Source organism: Leptidea sinapis, chromosome 5, assembly GCF_905404315.1.
Source record: "Leptidea sinapis chromosome 5, ilLepSina1.1, whole genome shotgun sequence".
NCBI lineage: Eukaryota > Metazoa > Arthropoda > Insecta > Lepidoptera > Pieridae > Leptidea > Leptidea sinapis.
The window spans coordinates 11247054-11270846 of NC_066269.1; the positions used below are offsets into that span (position 1 = coordinate 11247054).

At 35.5% G+C, this 23793-nt stretch overlaps 2 protein-coding genes across 2 annotated transcripts in view; both read right to left on the reverse strand.

Moving 5' to 3' along the window:
- Positions 1-427: 427 nt before the first annotated feature.
- LOC126964462 (NADH dehydrogenase [ubiquinone] 1 alpha subcomplex assembly factor 3) lies at positions 428-6198 on the reverse strand. Its single transcript, XM_050807580.1, has 6 exons — positions 5999-6198; positions 4927-5029; positions 3245-3303; positions 1961-2054; positions 1320-1456; positions 428-672 (listed from the first exon to the last, which is right to left on the reverse strand). The coding sequence occupies exons 1-6, from the start codon at positions 6085-6087 to the stop codon at positions 564-566; spliced, it is 591 nt and encodes a 196-aa protein (XP_050663537.1). The 5' UTR covers positions 6088-6198; the 3' UTR covers positions 428-563.
- Positions 6199-8364: 2166 nt separating this feature from the next.
- The window catches only part of LOC126964453 (multidrug resistance protein homolog 49-like), a 67145-nt gene continuing 51716 nt past the window's right edge, over positions 8365-23793 (reverse strand). Inside the window, exons 20-26 of the mRNA XM_050807552.1 lie at positions 22986-23181; positions 20520-20679; positions 18258-18452; positions 17511-17720; positions 14842-14988; positions 12666-12774; positions 8365-11036 (exon numbers count right to left, since the gene is read on the reverse strand). Of these exons, the coding sequence (XP_050663509.1) occupies positions 10936-11036; positions 12666-12774; positions 14842-14988; positions 17511-17720; positions 18258-18452; positions 20520-20679; positions 22986-23181 (1118 nt within the window). The 3' untranslated portion in view covers positions 8365-10935. The remainder of the gene's footprint in view (positions 11037-12665; positions 12775-14841; positions 14989-17510; positions 17721-18257; positions 18453-20519; positions 20680-22985; positions 23182-23793) is intronic.

Consider the following 23793-nt stretch of genomic DNA (forward strand, 5'->3'; position numbering starts at 1 on the left):
CAGGAGCACACCTCTTTTGCCAAATCACACGTCACTAATACTTAATGTTTTGGTAATTATATATAACTACTGGTAGACTTAGCACTATAACTTTAACGTACACTGTTGTCCAGGCGATTGATCGATCTTAGACCTTAGATTGCTCTACTTTTAGTGAGCGTCGATGCGGTTACGCACGCGGCCATTCAGAGTTATATTTTGACAGTTTGCCAGATGGCACACATCACGGATGTGCATGTAAGGAGGGAAAGTTTGAAATGGATTGAATGTATGGCTTTCAGGACAAGTATAAGGGATTGTTCTGAAGCCGCAACACTATATATATATTTTTTTTAGCATGTCGGTAACGCGAACCCATAAGATTTTCCCCTACCAAAAATTGCCCAACGCAGCTAAAGAATTATTCACTTCAATTATAAACATCACACACAGATAAAGCTATTTATTAATTATCAACAATTAACTAATATGTACACAACAATTATTACATAATATATAACACAATATTTAGGCTGTAGCCATCGAAAGGTCGTATCACTTATTAGTAGGTGCTAGTTCGGCTGCTAGTAATTCCTCTTGGTGTACAGATTGTTGTAATGCAACTGTGATTTAAGCATGTCATCTTCGTTAACTTGTATATGCAAGGGCGGGATAAGAGCTGCTGCTACAGACCTTGAAATGAAAAAATAAAAACAAATTTAATTTGTACGAAAATTGATACACGATGCGGCCCTCAAACAAGCGTTTTTGGGCTTCCGTCCGAGTGACGTATCGATCGTAAATCTAAGTATGTCTTGTTCAACTCTCAAGTTGTGTGAAAAAAATATATTTGATTTTGTAAGCTTCATATTAGCTTCAACTTAATGCAAGTAGATATGTAAAGAAATATTGGAATGGGATTTGCACAACTTCTAGGTGTCAGATTTACTTGAAAATTAGCAAACATTCAACGAAGACTGACTGACTGAGATCTGGCGATCGATTACTATAACCCCAGGTCCAGGTACCAAACTGAGACTGGTTAATACTATAATGTCTCTTTATAATAATAATATTGACACACTTTTTACACAAATTATCTTGCCCCAAATTAGGCATATATAGCGTGTGTTATGGGTTGCAAGACAACCATATATTTAATACAATATACTTACTTAAACATACATATAAACATCCATGACACGGAAACAAACATCCATATTCATCATATAAATATAATGTTACATTATCGAGAGTTCCCTATTTGTCACAAAAGCAAAACAAGCCTTGGTCCATGACCAGTCATAGCTCTTGTCGCCATATCTCGTGGCCCTACGTACCGTCCCTCCGCGTTGAGAAAGTTGAAGGTGGAGCAAGCGTGCTCAGTCACCAATAGCTCCACGTTGAGGCCCGCTTGTTTGGTGGCCCGGAACACCGGGTCTACGACACGCCGATCGTTCGTTTCCAGTCCTATTATCTGCGAATGATGAAAATTTAAATTATATTTATCATATCTCGTAGAAATATGGGGTTGCATTTCAAAATCGACAAAAGCGAGCATCAAAATTTAACAACTTATTATACAATTTGCAGGACTTCCCTTTTAAGCTCGTTTCGTTCTTTTAAAGAACTTGCCTTAGGGTCCGCTCTTTCCAACGGATAAGAATGCTAACATATTTAACAAAACCATAAAAGAAACGAATTAAAAATTGTTTTAATATTTACTAAATTTTTATATGATTTAAAATATGGGCTGGGAGTTTCTTTTCATTTCAAAGCCCTTTATCGGACTGATTTAGCTTCATAATATTAAAATATATTTAAATTTCTATATAATTGATTTTATTTGGATTTAGTAAAAGACCCCATTCTCACTTTCTCAGTTTCTTCTCCTTGTATGAACCGATGGTAGTGATTTACTTGACAGCAACAATTTTTTCTAGGAATCATTATGAAAAAACAAATGTCTTAATATACTTACAAGAAGATCTATCTTTGGTTCTAAGACGCGAAAGATGGCCAGAGATTCGGTTGTTATGTCAACTGTTCGGTGAATCTGCCACGACAGGACTGTTCTGTGAATAGAAGTTCATTAGGGACATCATTTTAAAAAAATTATGAGGTTTAGACCACACAATATAAGAGAAAACATCAAATTGTCTCTAAATGGAACATATTTATACTGTCCGGTGAACCTGCCACAACAGGACTGTTCTGTGTATAGAAGTTCATTAGGAACATCTTTTAAAAAAAATAACGATGTTTGGACCACACAATACAAGAGAAAACTTCAAATTGTCTCTAAATGAAACATTTGTACACTTACTTTAATATTTCTGTATCAGTCAGCATTGAAATGAAATGAAATTTATTTGCAGGAAACATTGTACTTAAGGTGTTAACAATATAATGGATAATCCAATATGTTTCGTCAATTGACATGCAAAATATGTTACAAAATTGTCTAAACACTAATCGTACTGTTATATTGAAACATGTCGGATTTCACAATGATATCAATAATATTTATAAAATGAAATTTTAATACTTATATAATATTATAATATGAGACGTAAATAACTTAATAATTCATTTAGTACCTATGTATAATATTAACAAATTCAATGTCATAAAAGTATATTAATTTACATATATTATTATCAAATAGACTAATTCATTTTGTATTGAAAAATTCATTTAAACTATAGCATTGCAGAGCATATTCATGAAGAAAAAATAAAAATGCCAAAATTCCATATTTTTTGATACTGATGTTAAGTGATACACTCTGCCCATTTCAATGCAGAGCCACTCAGGGTTCTTGAAAAACTCGAAAATTCTGAGCGGCACTACACTGCGCTCGTGACCTCGAGGCATAAAACGTTGTTTCATTTGCCCTATAATTTCACTAGTTACGCCCTTCAGACCGAAAAACAATAATGCTTAATGTACTGCTTCACGGCAGATAAGGCGCCGTTGTCTAGCCGGCATGCTGTGCAATAGAGCCTCCGACTGGTAACTGTGTCCCGTGCCTATCACTTGCCTAGAGGTGTAGGATCCTCAGAGGGTTCAGATGTGGTATGTACTGTACTTTAAATAAAGGCACTCCACACTAACTAACCCTAACAATGGCTTCTTCAGTAGGATGTGTTTAGTGTACTGTCTGGATGAATATGCACAGACTGGATGCACTGAGACTAATTTTGGCTAGAACTTATCAAAGAAAAGATTCAACTGCTCAAAGAAGATAATAAGGTAAACTAACCTTGGAAATATTGCCATTGGACCGAGTACAGTAATGCCATTGTTCAATCTGAATCCAAACTGAAATTATAAAATTAATTTATAAATTTACAAGTTACATCATACATAAGTATGCAGTTTTTTTGGACTGGAAAATATTTTTTTTATGGAAAAAGAGGACAAACGAGCGTACAGGTCGCCTGGTGATAAGTGATCACCTCCACCCACATTCTCTTGCAACACCAGAGGAATCACAGGAGCGTTTCCGGCCTTTAAGGAAGGTGTACGCGCTTTTTTTGAAGGTACCCATGTCATTTCGTCCCGGAAACTGCACACAAGGAAGTTCATTCTACAGCTTTATAGTAAGTGGAAGAAAACTCCTTGAAAACCGCCACACATCCAGATGGTGAGGATGATATCCTAATTTGTGATAAATGCGGTAGAAGACACACATTGAAGCGACGTCTCTATGCAACATCAGGAAGCTGGAGGTCCACTTGCATAAGCTCTCGGGAAGCCCAAATAATCGAAGTTTTGAGAGAAGTGCCTTGTGCCATACACGACCAAAGGCCTTCGCTATATCCAGGCTAACTGCCAGGCCTTCCCCCTTGCTATCAATAGCTGCAGCCCATCTACGTGTTAGAAATAATACCAGAAGATCGCCTGCCGACCGACCATGGGGAAAGCAGTACTGTCGGCCGTTGATCCACTGGTGACCTTCTAGGTATACCAAGAGCTGGCGGTTAATTATGCTCTCCATGATTTTGGAGAGCAGGGAGGTTATAACAGAATTAATGCAATTATAAATTTTTCAAAAATCTGGTCTTAAATTATGCACATACAGCAACAAAAACATACAACATGCTGTTTTATTTATTTATTAATTTTATTGTTTTATCAATGACTGGCAGGACATTTTAGTATGTTTATGTAAACTTATTTACACAACAACCTATACAATGTCTTGGGGGCAAAGCTCCAAAAGCTACAGACAGTCAAAAGAAGCTATACCAGTGTGCTGCCTGGAATAGCCCTATGGATGGCATGCATCAGTCATACTAGCTACATGATAAATAGTGGATGGCGGTATTTTTAGACAGGCTAAAGAAATTATATCAAATAAGACAAGCCTTCTAAAATAAAATAACTCATGAGATAATGTGAGATATAGGTAAAGGTGTGAGATATTGATAAAGGTGTGAGACTGATTGGCCTAAAAGATTTGAGGTTCATATAGTCGCTTTTGCATTTAGCAGTAAGTTTAAGCATTAAGTGGTAAGAGTCTGTATCTTTTACCTACACCTCAGGCAGCATGATAAAACAGATTTTGAATATTCTATAGATAATTTATTGAATTAGGCGTTACTTTGCGGATATTCATAATTATACAAATGATTTAAGTTTTTCTTTAGTGTTAATTCCGCCAATATTTGTTTTTAAAAAACAATTCGACACATGTTTCGTGAGACATCTTTGAGTCTCATGCCAGATTTTGGCGAGACAACACGTCCTGAGGATGCCTCGTGTAGAGGCGATACATGTGTCGAATAGTTTTTTAAAAACAAATATTGGCAGAATTAACATTAAAGAAAAACTTAAATCATGTGTATATTCTATAGATATTTACTAGCCCATTATTACAAATATGGAAATCCATTCACCAAAACATAATAAATAAATGTAATACACAAGATGGATACTCACTGCTCCGTATGAGTCAATCATAAGTCCTAGATCTTGCTCCTGGTTTATAATTCGTAGTGTTGTCTTTCCTTCACCTTCATAGGCTGCTTTGTGTTGCCTTTTACTGAAATGTTTCATTGAAAATAAATTAATTTAAATGTTTTGTAGACAATATTTCAATATAGCATTCTCTCTTAGCACTGTGAACTACTATAATAGTCTTTATAATAAATATGGAAAATGGGGCAGCTTGGGTGTTAAGACATTAATCTATCAATTACAAATACAATATGATCGGAATCAAGGAGGTTTGCCTGCAACTTGATCAGACTACACACGGACAAAATATGCAAAATTTTACTTAAACTTATCGAAAAAGATTTAACTTTTGCTATCCTATAAATGTCTTATTAGACATTTTTTAATGAACTGAATAATTTACTAATAATTTGGTCACACTATAGTGATAAATAACAACTTAGAGACATGAGTGTACAGATCATCTGATGATGTTCATCAAAACATATTACAGGTATGAAAAAAATATTTTTAGAATCAGCAGGAATTAAATTAAATTTTTTATAGAAGAGGAGGACAAACAAGTGTCACCTGATGTTAGCCTCCCACTATCTCTAACACCATAGGAGTCACAGGAGTGTTGCCAGTGTTTTAGAAGTGACAGTATATTCAAACTCTCATTTATAAGGCATCAATAATAAAATTAACAATTACACAATTGTATAGGGTACATCTTGCCTATCAAAGCCATTGGGTGGAATTATCTGTTTGCTGAGTAATATCATTTTGGGTATACTTGCCAAAATTATATGGCTTAGGGACATCCGAGCTTAGAAGTAGAGAGTATTACTTTCACTTCAAATGCCGACAATTATTAATAACTTCACGTCCATGGGCAGCTGTTATCCACATTCTATGAGGTGAGGCACTTGCCTGTTTGCCAATTAAAAAAAACACAAACGTTCTCAATACTAATACTAGCTCAATAAATGTGCTTTTATTTTTTAATGGTCCTGCAAATATATTTTATGATACAATGGTAGCGAATAGTAAGACTAGTTCCAAAAGCACTTACCTAGTTAATGATAAATGGCATTTATTTAAGTAATATGGTGATTTCTTTGCAAACTTACAAGCACGTCCAAGCCCAAATAATAAAAACATCTTGTTAAGTGATTTATATAAAAAGCTTTTACTTAATACTTCATTCAAAATAATGTTTTTGTTTTTGAATTTTGTTTTCTTTTCGTTCTCTGTATTTTTTTAAATTTATTCAAGACATGGCAATGTCACTTGTGAAGTTTGTGACTTATGACATTTATTTTTCTTTTATTTCTGGCACTGCTCTAGCTGTTACGGTAAGATACAATGACGTTCTATATAGTCTATACATATGAACATATGATTATCATTCGCAGCATATATATTCCCTATCTATTATTATACTCTTTGATTCGCAGTATGATAGCGGAACGGCAAAAGTGTGCTTAAAGACAATTTAATTCCTAAATAATTTTTTAACTAGCTTCAAAAAAGAAGGAGTTTCTCAGTTACATAGAAATCACAAAAGTAATGAAAAGGAAACAATAATTATTATTGCTTTGAATTTTTTTATTAACTTTATAATATCCTCATATTCCACATAATCTCTTATAATTTATGAATCGCAGAAAAATCGTTGTTTGATATTCGCCATTTTGGCGCTGTTGGCCATGTAGCGAGAGTCTGCGGTACTTAAACTAGTGATGACAACCACAGCAAGCATCGATAGATTTTGGGAAACTATTTGCAAAAAAATTGTACTTTTTTATGTTGATTCTTGAAGTATAAAGAAAACGAACGCAATTAATTCAAAATGAAAAATAAGTATTGTAAGGTCTTCGCAGCCATTTGTATTATACGTCAATATTAGTTCTCTGGACGCTCGCGAGTGGCGCTTCAAATAGACACAAAAAATTTGCTGTCAAACTTATGTAACAGCTTGTCCAGTGTAGACTGAGTAAACAATTGATAATCAGTCTACGCTGTCCAGTGGTATTTTAACAGGCCAGTGTTAATAGAAGTTACATTGACAGGTGACAGATAATAATATCGATTTGAGATTTTACTATCAGCCACTTCGAATCGACAACTAGAATTAAATAAATTAATACTTACCTATAGGCTAGCTGATACTTTAGGTAACTGAATACTTAAAAAACTACTAGTTTAAGGTTTATGTGGATAAGCTATTAGACATATATACCTATACATATAGACTATAGGTATTAGACATATTTCTGTATTTATTTATTTTTGTAATGACAAAACCGATTAATAGTAACTCGATTCTCTTCCAAACTATAATAAATTTAAATAATATTTTTTACAATTCCTCCACTAGCTACAACTCCCCATTTTATATCATTTTACTCGTAATAGATCCTACTGTATCAACTTGTAAATTACAGAGTAGGGATCGAAATGATAAAACTGTCCACAGAGCACTGAAGACAATTCTGTATTGCACGCGGTCAAATCGATACAGGCTAATTGTTGCCTTTTGATTACATCAGCGTCATATCCTATAATAACAATTTATTGCTGTATTAAACGATAAAAGTATGTATCTTGTTCTCAATAGTCATAAATACCAATTTAATATCATTAAATACCAGTCATAAATCCTGAAACAATGAAAAAAATAATTTCCATTGCAAATAAAATTTATTACTTTTATAGTGTGTTAATTTTATACATAAATATAAAACAATTTAAATTATGAAAAGCTTATTCTAAGTGGTCTCCATTGGTTGCAATACAGTTATCAATAGAAGCACGCACTCTTTGCATGGGAAAATTCTTCACTGCCAATTGAACGGATTGTTTTAGGGACTCCAAATAATCATGGCGTTAAGAGCAAACCGTACTCTCTAAAACTGACCATAAATTATTATTCAGCGAATTAAGATCGGCACTAGGCGACGGCCAGTCTTCAGCTCTAATGAAGTCCGAAACGTCCGTTTCCAACCAAGACTTTATGACCCGGCGCCGAGTCTTGCTGGAAGGACCATTCCTGGTTATTGAACATGATGTTGTAAAGGGTCTTCACTAGCTTCTCAAGAATAGTATCTTGAAACACTTGTGCCGATGTCTTGATACCTTTTTCAAAAAAGTATGGCTCAGTCACTCCTTCATAGCTAATACCCCACCAAACCATCACTGAAGTCAGATAATGCCCACGTTGCACTCTGTTGACTAAATTTGTTTCATAAAATGTTGCTCAATTGTAAAAAAATTCGTAAACATTTTTTTTCTGTGACCTCCCTTTGCGTAGGGCTTCATTAGTTGTTTCGATTTTACCATCCTATTCTTTTTTAAATTATCAGTTATGAAATGTCTCTTATAGGCTGAAAGTTTAATGCGTAATGTGTTTAAAATGAAAAATAAAACCAGATTAAATTGATATAAATAATTGTATTATGTATGTTATAACTTACAACTAGACATAGATCGAGTTAAATAACGTTTTGGCAATTACAATCCCCTTAAACTTATTACTAGGTAATTATCTAATGTGTGTTTTCGTTTCGGAACGACATAAATTCCATAATTCTTCATCAAATTTAATGAACAAACACTATTTAAAGAAATGAAAAACGAAAATTCGATTCAGATAGACACGAAAAATTGACAAATAAATATTAAGTAGATATAGATTTACCAAAAAAAAACATACTTACATCAATAACAGTCCAATCTGTCAACAATAATTAGAGTAGGTATTGTTAAGTTCGGTTTGATTATTTCAGTGTGACCTTTTGTAACTTATTTACACGGGTCACCTAGTTGTACTAAATTAAGATTTAAGCTAAGGAGTCTGTTACATAATCTACAAACCACAATAATAATTACACAAATGGAGTACATTATGACGTGTAGCTCTTCTATAAATGTTATTTATAAGAGAAATTTAAATTCATACAAAGAACAGCTTACTATTAGACAAAGGGCCATATTTCACCCGGACATCACGGCGGCGCAACCAGTCGCTGCTACCAACAAAATATATACAGCTCTATACGGAGTTACTCACAGTTGCGCAAATAATTTGGTGGCGCGACCAGCTCGGACGCGTCATGACTCTGGTGTATCTATGGTGTCCAGTTTGGTAGCTTACGGACGCCACGGTGAAATATAGTCCCAGCCAATCGGCAAGCAGGTGTCAAAGAAGAATCAAAATTGTTCTAACGATGATAATTTGTTTTGTGTATGAGCGAAAAGCATTTCCACGAGATGATAAACTTTAAATAGCAGATATTAATATAACCACGTCTGTCTCCGGAAGTGTTATGTAGTAGGTATGGTCTTGAAATCCTATTTCAGTAAACACCGACTGATTGTGGAATATGTGTTCCTAGATTGAGCAAATCACAAAAACTTCAATTCACGTTTCATTCAAACATTTGTACAGTCAATTTACTGTTAAACAGCGGATCCACATGACCCTATCAGATATAATGTACATACAGAAAATCCAATTACAAACATGGCATTAGAAAAACCGTCTAAAGAGATGAGTGTAGATTTATGTCTATAACTTATCAACTAATAATACCGCTTATGATTACTTGTCATGTTCATTTAAGTTATTATTACTTTCATTTCAATTCATTTCATGACAAAGTTCACAGTTGTTCAAAGGGCAATGGAGAGGGCTAATTATGCTCGAAGTTTCTCTGCGAGATCGAATCAAACATGAGGAGATTCGTAGGAGAATCAAAGTCACCAACATAGCCCAGTGGTTGCGAAACTGAAGTGGCAATGGGCAGGACACATACTTAGACGGAGAGATGGCTGTTGGGACAGTAAAGTCCTCGAATGCCGAACACGGACCGGAAGACGCAGTGTTGGTAGAGACGGACTTATAATCTGATCAATATCGCCGGAATACGTTGGATGGGGCCAGCACAGGAGATTTTTGGAGGAGGCATGTGTCGAGGCGATGGCGATGATTATGTTCATTTATCTATTACGAAAACTATTTTCAAGCAATGGAATGTAAATACCTTTCAAAAACAATTATAGAGGTAACCTAAATAAATATGAGAAATAACTTAACATAAATGTAATAAATATGAGAAATATCTTATCTATACAATGGCATGTTGTGTAAAGTTTTCATATCACTGGTAATTGTTACATTTTATTCTTAATATAATATTAACTAACAATTTATCCTCTCTTATAACAAAAGACACTTAATTGGAAGCTGTCACATTCTAAAAACTCTTTACTTATATAAACCTATATTGTAATACGCTAGCAGCCTTATCTAGAACAGTAGAAATGTACCTATTACCAAAGGTAAGATCATGTCAAGTACCTGTCCTCCCATTACGTCTATACTTAGAATACCTTCTACTGTTAAATTGGTTCTATCTAAATAGCCAAAGGAATTCTACTCTATGGCGCTTAAACTACATAACAAAAGGAGTTGTTCCATTTCTTCTCTAGGTCTTTGTACACAGAATTAGAGGAAAATCACCCTAAACTCTCCTTAATAACTGTAGACAAAATTAATAATATAACTATGGCAACATTTCCTATTTATTAAATATGGCATTAATAATTATCGTTGTATTTTACAATCTATCAATCTTATCTTTGCTGTATTCAGTGTACCCAAACAATGTTAAATGTACACAATATATGACACAGACTAATATGTGTTGCATGTTTATGACTTATATTTGCCTTAAGAACGCTAGAATATATTACTAACGACAACAATTTATTAATTATGTTTCACCCTATGTATGTGAGGGTGATTAATTAAGAAAACGCTACACTATACACGAGAAACAGGAAAATATCAAAAGTAAATTTTGGAACACCTCCTTTCCCGTACGCTACTGTCATACGTCAAATTTGCCATCGCGTACGATGACGTCACCATTTCAAGATGGCGACACCGGTCAGAGCGGCGAGTTGTTATTCAATAATTATTAGATGAATACAATGTTCTTATAACTATGTGTGAGGATCGCTGTGAGACTGTTGCTGCAGTAATTCGTAATACAGTCCACGTTTTCTGACTAACTCTTCATGGCTCCCACATTCGGCAACAGTTCCTGGAAAGAAATTGAATATTTATAATATAATTTACATATTATAATAATTTTATACAATATTTGTTCTTTAGTTTCAAAGGGTATATATACCCATATAAGTCCCATTGTAAAAAATCCTGTAGGTATTTAGTGTTCTTGTATACCGAAAGTGTCATTTGGTGAAGTGGAATATAAGACGAATAACAAACTTTTAAAGTTAAGTATTTCATGTGTGATAAGATATTTTAAGAAAATATAATGAACCAAATTTAAAAGAACGGTAAGAATTCTGTGAAAAAAAAAGCTATACAACGAAATAGAGATAATAATATATGTAGAGGCAAGTGAAAGTAATTACAACCACCTAAAAAAGATTAGAATTTGTATATTGAATCAAGCAGTCAGTAGGTGAATCATATTACAAACTGGCAGTCAAATCAGTTAGCGAATGAATTCAGAATACTGTTGCGGCAGTCCGTAACCTACGCATCAAGGACGTGCACGGTTTATCGCATTAATGTAAAATGCAATCAACCCTTGGCAAACATTTGCGCCTTTCTTTCCCCAAGAGAAGGTCGCCTCCGATGAAGGCTTAGAGGACACTTGCCCAAGACTAGTCAGGTGGTATTTAGTGAAAAGGTACTTAAGTTTGACGTGAGCCCCACATAACCAACGCAGACGGCTGTGTTAGTATGCATGAGCAATGAACATTCACTACCTCCCTCCCATCGTTATCCCGGAGGGCAGCCCTTTCCCTTTGCCTGAGCGCAAAAAAAGCAAAAATTCACAATGCACTACAGATTCATGGCAGGCACAAAAGTACCCTGAATCCATTGTATTGCATTATCATACTGGACCCGCAGAGCACTGTATTGTTTTAGCGTATAGTCAACCCACAGGCTGCCGGGGTAAAATGTTGTATAATAGGCTCTGAACAAAGTGAATTAATAATGCGTACAAGCCATCATACAAGCGTTGAACCTAAAGGGATTCGAACACGGGTTTCGAGCTTAATAGTCAATGTTTTTCCTTATATCTAGCTGTTGTTCCGTTTACGTGGAAAAGGCCTTATTGGATAGTGGTTGACGCTAGACGAATTGAAGGATGAAACACAAAATGAACAAGTTCTAAACATAGCAATTAATAATTGTTCCACAACTTAGCCGTTCGCGTAAAGAGGCTAAAAGCTTAAAAAAAATGCTTCATAAAACAGAATTAAAGCCCTTTTCAGCCTGATAGGATAAAATGAGTATTGAGCTATTAGAAATTAGGACTAAGGGCTCCTTCCTAGGTCTTGGTATTCAATTGATAAAGAAGGCTATAATATAGTAGCTTATATAGATGATAATAATGCATGGCTCTTGACTGGTTCTGCGCAGGCCACCTAAAATTTAATGGTAATCTTGTTGTTCTATAGTTTAAAAGATGGGCTGGGAGTTTCTATCAGCTCTTCTCCCCATGTGCAACGTTTATCGAGTATTGTTGCAATATCTTATTGTCACTGCCTATGGTATATAAATATATTTCCATTACAACTCTTGGGTCCTGAAATGTCATCTGTAAAAGACCAGATAAGCAAGCCCCAAGTATTGGACTTCAACTAAATTTATTACAGCTACTTCTGCTTAGCCAGGAATATATTATATTTACCTCTGTCGATAACACATATGACATGAGCGTGCCGGACGGTCGCCAGTCTGTGAGCGATGATCACAGTGCTGCGCCCAGTTGATGCTGTCTCCAATGCTTGCTGAACCGTCTGTAATGGATAAATCAATTGAATCACATGATCTCGAGTAATACCACACAACAACCTATGATTGGAACTTTCTTTCGTTGCACTTTTAGATCTATATGCCATGAGTATCTCAAAAAAACGAGCCGTTTGACCTGACTGGCGAATTTCACCAAATATTTATAGTACATCCTAACCATGAATTTGTCTCCTTTGATTTATTTATTTATTAAAATACAATGTAACATTACATATTAAATCTAAAGCGTTACAAAGATACTTAACTAAAGAAAGAAAACAATCAAAATTATAAACTAGTTATCTTATTTTATAAGGCATCATACTCTCAAATCTTTTCTTAAATTCTTTGACCAAACATCCCATCGAACTGGAAAATAGATCACACTGTGGTGCTACCTCAAGTACAGAGTCTAGAAGACAGATGGCTCGTATTAGAGGCGTGTGCTTATGTTCTTGAGTGCGTGCAACCGGCTGCGCTAACAATGCATGTCGCCGCGCGCGTACGTACGAAGTCGGTACAAAGAAACGCAGCAAACGTTGTAATAAGTATATGCAGTCCAGTCAGTGTAATGTGCGCTTTTTAAGGAAATTCTTTCTACGAATAATCAAACTGTGAAAGGAGCTTCCTTCAGCAGTCTAATTACAAAAAAGCCAACAACGCCCCTGTAATTCGTCTGGTATTGTTACAAAGTTTGGGCATCTGTGATCACTTTACCATTAGGTGACCGTAAGTTCGTTTATCCACCTATTCCATATAAATAAGCAGAGGGATATAGACCACTGAAAACGGTAGATCGTGCCGTAATTTATTTGATGGCGAAATCTTTTATGAACGTTTGAATTAATTATGTTTATTAATAAAATAATATTTTATATTACTACTAGCTGACCCGACAGACGTTGTTCTGTAGATATTAAAAAAACTGTTTTATAGGAATTTGCCAATAATATTTCAAAACATCAATTATTTCTTTAAAAATGCTCCCTGTTGTTATAATGAAACACAGCGGAACTGTCAAACCGTGCTTCACTAAGTTCTCTCATAGAAAATATGTCCATAAAAAACAAATATTGAAAAAAAAAAATTTATGGGTCCCAAACCGAAAATAAAACTATCCTATCTCTCATGTTTGACCAAACTGCATTCCATGGAGTAATTCCCATTAAAATCCGTTCATTAGTTTACGTGTCCATCGCGGACAAACAACGTGTCACGTAATTTATATATATTAAGATAGGTCTGTATTTCCATAGATTATATTTAAAATAGTTGTAAATGATCTAGCTGTAAATATTGCTTTCAAACAGTGGTAACGAGTTTCGTACCACTTTCCAACCTTTTAGAAGACCTGGTCAATTGTACAACTTCATAAGTGCCATTTTACGGAATTGTATACAAACTTGTACTCTTTTTCCCAATGTGGTTGAGAATTTATCTGCAGTAAGTTCTGATTAGTGTCATATTTATAATCATAAATGTAATAAGATGTTTGATAAGCCTTGCAAGAAAATCACTTATATGTTAGTGTTTTAAGCTAAACTCGCTGTTCATGGATATTTACCATATAGCAAAGACTGTGCATTTCTGGCTTTTAAGTCTGTCTCTTTGCTTAGAGATCCCCAAGTCGGATAAAGTGCATTTTCGTAATTGAATAAATTTATTATTATTTATTATTATAAATTAGGTAAAAAAATAATGATGCATAAGTACTAAAAACAAAATCAAAATATGGATTTTGATTTTTGACCGCCGTTCCCAATATTCAGTCTATGATCACCGGTTGTGGCCTACTTGAGATAAAAATCGTAAATATCGTTGACTTTTATGTCCCAATAAACTTATCGACAGTAATTCATCTTATCCGTACACGTCTGTCAATGGGAAGACATATAGCTTACCAGCGATAGAAGTTTGTATGGAAATTGCAATTCACGCGTCGCAATATAAGGCGATAAGAGTGACTTATTGGATATATTGGGACAGCTTCAGATTTTTGACAGCGGAAGGTAGTAATTTATTTCTATCTGTAGATAGTAAATTGGGTACGGCTGATAGATGTCAATTAATACCTTTTCGCTTGCAGCGTCCAGTGCAGAAGTGGCCTCATCTAGCAGCAATATCTTGGGGTCTCGCAGCAATGCCCGCGCTATGGCCACCCGCTGTTTCTGACCACCGGACAAAGCAGCGCTGCCGGCCTCTAGTACGGTCTCGTAACCCTGTAATATAATAATATAAGGTTACTAATGTAAGTAGGCCACCCACAAGATGGACCGAGGATCTGGTCAAGATCGCCGGAATACGTTGGATGAGGGCAGCGCAGGACCGATCGTCGTGGAAATCTTTGGGGGAGGCCTTTGTCCAGCAGCGGACGTCTTTCGGCTGATGAATATGATGAATGTAAGTAGGTATCATCTACCTATCCATGTACGTAAAAAAATATTTATCATATCCAATGACATTCTATACATATAGACAAATTACGTAAAAATATGGAATTTGCCACAAATTACACCATAATCAGCTTCGACTGGTATTTTGTTACTGTGGTTATAACTACTGAAACTTATCTAATCGCCATAAAATACCAATAAAATATTGACCTCACACGTGCAAATTATACTACCATCATCTTGAACAAAAGCCAAACGGTCATTGGTGAACGTAGGCCTCCGACCGATCTTGGGCGGTATGCATCCAACGGCTCCCCGGTATCGTAAGTACTACCCGGTCACATAGAACCTGATGTCGATAACGTCACAGTGTGTATCTTAAAACGAGCAATTCTTGTATATGTATAATCTGAATCTCGGAAACGTCTCCAACGATTTCCATAAGTATTCAGGGGATTTCGGGGCCGATAAATCGATCTAGCTAGGTTTCATTTTTAAAAAATGTATAATGTTAATTTTATCCGTGTTTTAATGAGAAACAGCTACAATGACATTAGAATACAATTGTAAATTTCACGACTATATACAAAACTATAATAGCTCAATGTCCCATCACATTGGGTTATCCGGAAAGCAGAAGACCCCGGTTCAATCAAAATGTCCTATAAGCTTTTTTTGACGTCTTGTACATTCGAAAAATCCGGGCAAAGTTTGGTCGTCCGGATATTTATAGTTAAATAAACATAGATTTATTTTTTCTGTATTATACAGTGATATAAAGGTGTTGTGTTGTGACACCGATTATTATTATTAAAATGATGAAAAATCAATGAAAACATCTGGGTCAAGGAAAAAAGTATTAATTTTTCCGGCAATACTATTATAGACACAGATTAAATAAAATTCAGAACTCATAACAACTTAAATTTAAATGATGAAAACTTCAAAAAGAAAGCAGTCGAAAATGATTGGCAAATGCCCCCACGCCGCGGTATGCTATAGATCGGCGCCATTTTGGCGTGCGCGCAGCGTCTATTTTAGTGCACTTATTTTACGTGTATTAATAGATTGCTCATAATTAGGATAATATTTAAGAAAACTATTGAAACAAGCTATAAGACCATGCAAAATAAACTATCTTATAAACAAAATGAGAGCCAGAACTTGGTCAGGGTGTAGTGTGCCAAACGGCACTTCTGATTTTGGTGTATATGAAAGATGTAGTGCCAAATGGTAAATACTATTCGATTTTTTAAGTAGTGCTATTTGGTATTTTCATCGGTATCAGGGCATCAGTTCATCTCGGGGGCCGTATCACCATATAACCTTGTGTACCGCATTTACTCCAGTTGTTAAAAATATTCTTGGTCAATAATCAGCAATGTAAAACATTTACTCAGTTCAGGTTTGGTTCGAACAGAGACAGTAATTGACACATGACTCAGGAGAAAAGTGTGCTTATAATGTCTTTAAGCACACTTTTGCCGTTCCCCTACCAGACTGCAAATGATATATACTTGTATGTGTATAGAATGTCATTGATTATAATATCCTAAAAGAATACGTTCCATGCTTAACAAGAGTTTTAAATTTGATTTTAGAACTATTTTGAGCAGTCACCCCGAACATTGCTTACACCATACCTATTTCTGTAGTAGCAGTAGTATTTTTATGTGCAGTGTTCGTGTGGGGTAGTACCAGTTATATAAGTGTCAATTATCTATGGTAGTATCGCCACCATATCTATTTCTTCATGAGCAGTAGTACTATCTAATTTAATTATTCTGCCGCATCCAGCATTAACTAATCGAACATACATCACAATTACAATTAGATGTGCTCTGTGAACGACTAGATCATTTGGTGTTGCGTAGAGATGTCGCTTCATTGTGCGTCTTCTACCGCATTTATCACGGGGAGTGTTCTAAAGAGCTATTTAACCTGATTCCTGCCGCCGAATTCCACTTTCGCACGACACGTTAGGATATCATCCCCACCATCTGGATGTGTGGCGGTCCTCCACAGTTCGGTTTTCAAGGAGCTTTCTTCCATATACTACAAAGCTGTGGAATGAGCTTTCTTGTGCGGTGTTTCAAAAGCGCGTACTCCTTCCTTAAAGGCCGGAAACGCTCCTGTGATTCCTCTGGTGATGCAAGAGATTGTGGGCGGCGGTGATCACTTAAAACCAGGTGACCCGTACGCTCGCTTGTCCTCCTATTCCATAAAAAAAATAGATAATTTCATCTTTCTTTCGTTATGTTTATCTTTATCTATATATACTGTTATCTTGCGTGATTCTCTGCACTATAACATAATAATTCATTATTGCTCTTGATATTTTAACTCACCGAGGGTAGGCTAGATATGAAGCTATGTACATTCGCCTTCGTCGCCGCATCGATAATTTCATCGACTGGCACATCCCTAGTGTTATCTCCATACGCGATGTTTTCTCTGATTGTTCTCTCGAACATCACTGGCTCTTGCTGAACCAAACCGAATTGTGCTCTGGACCTCTTAAGGCTGAGGGCTTTTTTAATATCTTTACCATCAAGAGACTGTAACAGATTAATACAACATTTTATTTGTATAAACATTCAAAAAATAATTTTAATCAATATTTCTACATTTTCACTCATATAATGTCACTAAGAAAGACGTAATTATTCGGCCTTACAAATAAACTTTACATAAGGCTATACCTGTAAATAAACAAAGATTATGCAAAATGTTGACTATATTGATGACAACACTGACAATACAATAATTATTTTGAAGTTTTCTTAATATCAAGCAGCCTTGCAAATACACGTTGGAAAGATTATACGTGCGAATAAGCCCGTGGAATAAACTAATAATTAATTAATTCTCAAGTACTTATAAATTTATGGCAATTTTAATTATAAGGCCGTAAATGTTTAAATTCCTGTCTTAACATAATATAGAGTTTTTTTTTTAAATATATAACGATGCTGGATTTCTTTTTTATTTATTAAAATAATATGTTATATCTTTTAACTAATTTAAATGTGCGTTGTCTAATAAATAAGATCTATCTAACATGATTTAAGACTACTTGGCTTTAAATCACATACCACACTTCCGCTCTCTGGATCATAACTTCTCAGTAGCAGATGCATTATGGTTGATTTCCCGCATCCTGAAGGACCCACCAGGGCTACAGTCTTCCCAGAGGGAATATTGAGATTCAGGCCTCGTAACACCGGAACCTTAGGTCTGGTGGGATAGCGGAAGTGGACGTCTTTAAAGACTATGCTACCGTTTGCTTTCTGTGGACAAAAACAGACATAATATAATCTATATATATAAAAATCAATTGCTGTTCGTTAGTCTCGCTAAAACTCAAGAACGGCTTGGCTAATTTTGGTCTTGAATTATTTCTGGAAGTCCAGGGAAGGTTTAAAAGGTTTGAATAAACATGAAAATCCTCGGATTTAAATACAAACCACAATTTTGATTTTTCCCCGTTAATTTTTATTTGACATTTGACAACAAACTATATTATGTAGATTGATAAATCTTAAGTTTTGTCAAAAAATAAAATTTCTGAACCTAACCGCACCACAAAACAAAAAATGCAAAAAAGTTTATTTTAAAGCTATAAATTGATGTGTTTGTCAAATTGAATCCTTAAATCAATCAAATTGAAACCTTATAAAAAGCCTGTATTTTAGGAAAACTATGTTTTGTACGTAAGCAGCATCATTTGTAATTATATCGAAAATAATAATAAAATTTCATTCAAAAAAGGATGCCTTTCGTTTGTGTTAACTTTATGTTATACAAAAGTTTAGGTCTTTTATTTATCCACTGAGGCAGTACGAAGTCTGCCGGGTCAACTAGTATATTTATATAATAGCAAAGGGCACTATCCACGGTACCCTGAGTCTATCTCTCGCCACATACAAATATGTTTTCGAATTAATATTATGTATGTTTATTCTGAAGACGACGGTTTTCAACCAGTGTGTGTTGCCAGTGATGACTTACGGTACGCAGACGTGGTCACTAACTTTGGGCCTTATGAGAAAGCTCACGGTCGCTCAGAAGGCAATGGAGAGGGCTATGCTCGGAGTTTCCCTGCGAGATCAAATCAGAAATAAGGAGATCCGTAGGAGAACCATAGTTACCGGCATAGCCCAAATGATTGCGAAACAAAGTGGCAGTGGGCAGAGCACGTAAAGTCCTCGAATGACTACCACGTACCGGAAAACGTGTTGGTAGGACCCCTTCAAGATGGGCCGACGATCTGGTCAGATCGCCGGAATACGTAGGGTGAGGGCAGCGCAGGGACCGATCGTCGTGGAAATCTTTGGGGGAAGCCTGTGTCCAGCTGTGGACATCTTCCGGCTGATGATGAAGATGTTTATTCGACACTCTAGTATGTAAGCAATTTTTGATACTGGTGTTACAAGAGTGTATGGGCCACGGTGATCATATCATACCGTACACTGAGTCGTATGTATACTCCTTGATGCTTCTCTCACATTAAAATGTATGAAAAAAAATGCTCGTACAGAGAAAGTATAGAGACTAAAATATTATAATATATGTAAAAAACGTTAAAAACTCAAAGCCCAGTGGTTACGCTGACTACTGAGCTGCAGATCCTGATTTTTGGAATTTGCAAACGTTTTGTATGATGACTATTATGACTTTTGTATTATGAGTAACATTAATTTCCAAGACATATAAATGAATGTTAATTATACAAATGATTTGAGTTTTCTTTAGTGTTAATTCCGCCAATATTTGTCTTTAAGCAATTCGACACGTGTTTCGCCTTTACACGAGGCATCCTCAAGACGTGTTGTCTCGCCAAAATCTGGCACGAGACTGAATCAAGTGAGCCGGAAGCCGCTCTTTTATACCCTCGCTCCATGAAATGACGCGCTGTGATTGGTCGGCTGTTGTGACGTATTACCCCCGGAAGAGATACGCAACAAAGGTGATGGGACAAAATTTGTTTGTTCATACAACAATGTTATTTTTGTGTTTTATTATTTCTAATTACTCTAACACATTTAAGTGGAATCCTTTTTCACATGTATGAAAATATTAAAATTATTATTGTTTCCGAGTGAGTGACCAATAAATTTTCTGAATGTTGATTGTTTAAACATACCGTTGTTTGGCACCCATACTACAGGAAACGTTAAAGGAAATTGAACCGCATTTTGACGCTAAGTAGGTATGTAACGTGTTTCCACGCTAACACGCAAGACGTGTCAACTGACAAACAATCTTCTCCTTACTTTAAATTTAATCGTGCCATCCTTTTCATATAATTACAATGTTTTTGTTAGCATCAATAATTTTGAATTTGGGCTGCTTACCCAGCTTGGGTCGTCTACTAGTCCAGAATCCAAGACGGCAGGCTGTCGCTGAAGGGCAGCCATAACCCTGGCTCCAGCTCGTTTGGCTCCAGCAAAGCTTGGTGCAAAGGACAATGCCTCTGCTAACATCCACGCACCGTATATAAGTGCTTCAGACACTCTGAAAAAAGGTATAGGCTATCGTTAATTGAACAGTGAAGTCGGTATAAGTCTAAATAGGATGTCAATTTTATTTATTCATCAAAATATAAGAGAAATTCTGAGTAGATTGAAGCTGGTACTTAAATAGTAGATTGTGCATCTATGTATCCCCATTTAAATATTAATCTAATAAATCTAATAAATAAAAAACATTTTTGAATAAATATAAAATTAGATACATTGTTTAATTATTATAGAATAATAAAAATACATAAAAAGGCATAAAAGACATTTATTTTCTAAAAATATATTCCTTTAGAATCCTTTTTGATGTCAGTTTTAGGATATCACCCCACCATCTGGATGTGTGGCGGTCCTCCACAGTGCGGTTTTCAAAGAACTTTCTTCCTCGTACTACAACGCTGTGGAATGAGTTTCCTTATGCGGTGTTTCCGGGACGATACGACATGGGTACCTTCAAAAAAAGCGCGTACACCTTCCTAAAGGCCAGCAACGCTCTTGTGATTCCTCTGGTGTTGCAAGAGACTGTGGGCGGCGGTGATCAATTAACACCAGGTGACCCGTACGCTCATTATTCCTCCTATTCCATCAAAAAAAGTTTCTAACACTACTACGGCTTGGGAAACAAATGGCGCTATGAGAGAGAAGAAGCGGCACAAGAAACTCTCCAAATAATACAATAACATACATATAATACCACACTCAAATAAATACTTTTGAATTTTTAACCTTGAAAATGACGCGGCTGTTTGCGACAACAGTGGAAGATCTCCTTAAAACATACACAAAAGTTTTTGAAAAAAAAACTTAAACGCAAAATTTTTTTCTGCCGGAATTTTTATTTTCTAATAATTTTTTTTAACCAAATATACCGAATTCAAAACTAAATTAAATACTGAAATTTTAAAAATAATATGCCACCAACTGTCTCCTGCTGTAATACTTTGGCTACATAGCTCTCAGAGACGCTAATAACTTAAAAAGGTTACAGTCTAAACAATTTGTTATTTTTTAAGTTATCACTTTTAAAAATAACTGCTTAGATTTGAAAAGGGCGACATCTCTAATCAATTTCCTAATATGAAATTGTTGGCGTTGAGCAGGTTATCAACTGTAAAGTAGATCCTGTAGATGGAGCCATAACCTGAGAGACTAAGATATACCAAAATTTACGACCCATGCGTACTCGAACGGTTGACTCAGTTGGAAAGAGCGCTCGGACGAAAGGTGGTGGTTCGAGTCCCGCAACGTATATAAATTTTGGTTAAAAATTTAATCTGTATAAGGCTTATGGTGATGAGGGAACTGAACTGCCTATAAGGCCTAGAGGTAGAAGCCCAAATCGCAATAGAGATGGATATCCCCCTGAGTTACGCTTTACACAGGGAGAAGTTGAGAGCGGCTGTCAAGAAAATTTTCAAACGGAGTCTCGTTCCTCAGCACTCAGGGACAGACCTATAAGAAGAAGAAAATAAAATATTCTCTAGCTGGTATTTAATATCTAGTATACAAAGAAAGAATTACATTTCTTCACTTAGGTCAAAATGACACTTATGAATGCCAAAGATTTTACCACCACTTGGAATAAGTTTAGCTTTAATGTGAACAAATGGCAAGAAAATCTTTATCATAAAACAAAACTCAAAAGAGCACACAAGATAATTTAATTCTCATGCAATGTAAATAAGTATTGGTTATTTTTAAACTAATAACTTAAAATCTTTTATTATCAATATAAAATAAATATCCTTTAAGACAGGATGGACCAGTCACCACAAGCAGCGTCCATAATTGTAATAAGCCCAAATATGGCTATAGATACGTGGCTTCATTAAAGAGTTCCAATGCCTGTCTTATTCAGAATTTTAACGTTTGGTTGAGATGACAACAGTATCATAATTATTATGTTTTTAAAGATCAGTCGGTCAGTTGGAAGAGCACTCGCACGGAATGCCAGAGATCGTGGGTTCGAGTCCCGCATCGTTCATAAAATTTTGTTTTCAAATTTTATTTGTCTAAAGCATCGACAGCCCTTTTAATAGTAGTAGAAATATTTTAGATTTGGTGCTAAAATGCCGTTGACATCATACTGCAATTGAATTAACGTACTAGGGAAATGGTAGGATAATACGAATATAGAGAAAAAAATAAGATGGAAACGTAACGTCATTGATTGTAAAATTACGTTGATACGCAGTTACGGGTCTCGAAATCCTAACCTTATTAACTTATAAAGAGATTTTGCTAGTATTCTCTCGAACTTCTACGACACATAAGTTAACTAGGTCTCTGCTAATAACTCACAGAATAACGTATTCATATTTTAGGTCTTCTCTTGCGATCAGATAACCACCATACGCCACTGACACGGCATATCCCAGGGTGGGTGAACAAAGACACAGTCCATAGATCGGTCCTCGAATCCATCGCGCACTGCTCGCTTGCTTCTCTGCCTCATCCAAAGCCTTGGAATACTTTGAAAGGATGTATTCTTCGACACCTGTAATATTTTTTTGTTTAATAGGAATGACTGGATAGAAAATTTATTGAAGTAGGCGTTACTTTGCGGTAATCCATAATTATACAAATGATTTAAGAGACTCACGAGACTATCGTGCCAGATTTTGGCGAGACAACACGTACTGAGGATGCCTCGTGTAGAAGCGAAACAGGTGTCGAATTGTTTAAAAACAAATATTGGCGGAATTAACACTAAAGAAAACTTAAATCATTTGTATGACTGAATAAGCATTTGATTTAATTTTGCAGCTCTGCAAATAATAAGACCAAAACCTATGAATAAAATATTAAATCAAAAATCAAAGCATGTTTCTCGCTGATAATATAGAGCTTCGATAATTTACACGTCTAGATAGAGTCTCTTGCTGTTAGACAACCGATAAAAACAGAAAAGAAATATATGTTTAGTGTGCGTGACAAGCTACGTCTTATACTCGCGATTTGTATGACACTTTGTGTTAGTGTGCGTGAGTTGCTCAAAATAGAGGTTAGCTCTAAAGTTTTTATTCGACGTTTTCACAGCTGTCATAGTCTAGTCATGCCATATCATCTAGATGTATGTATAAATAATTTAAGATCTGGAGTTATTTAG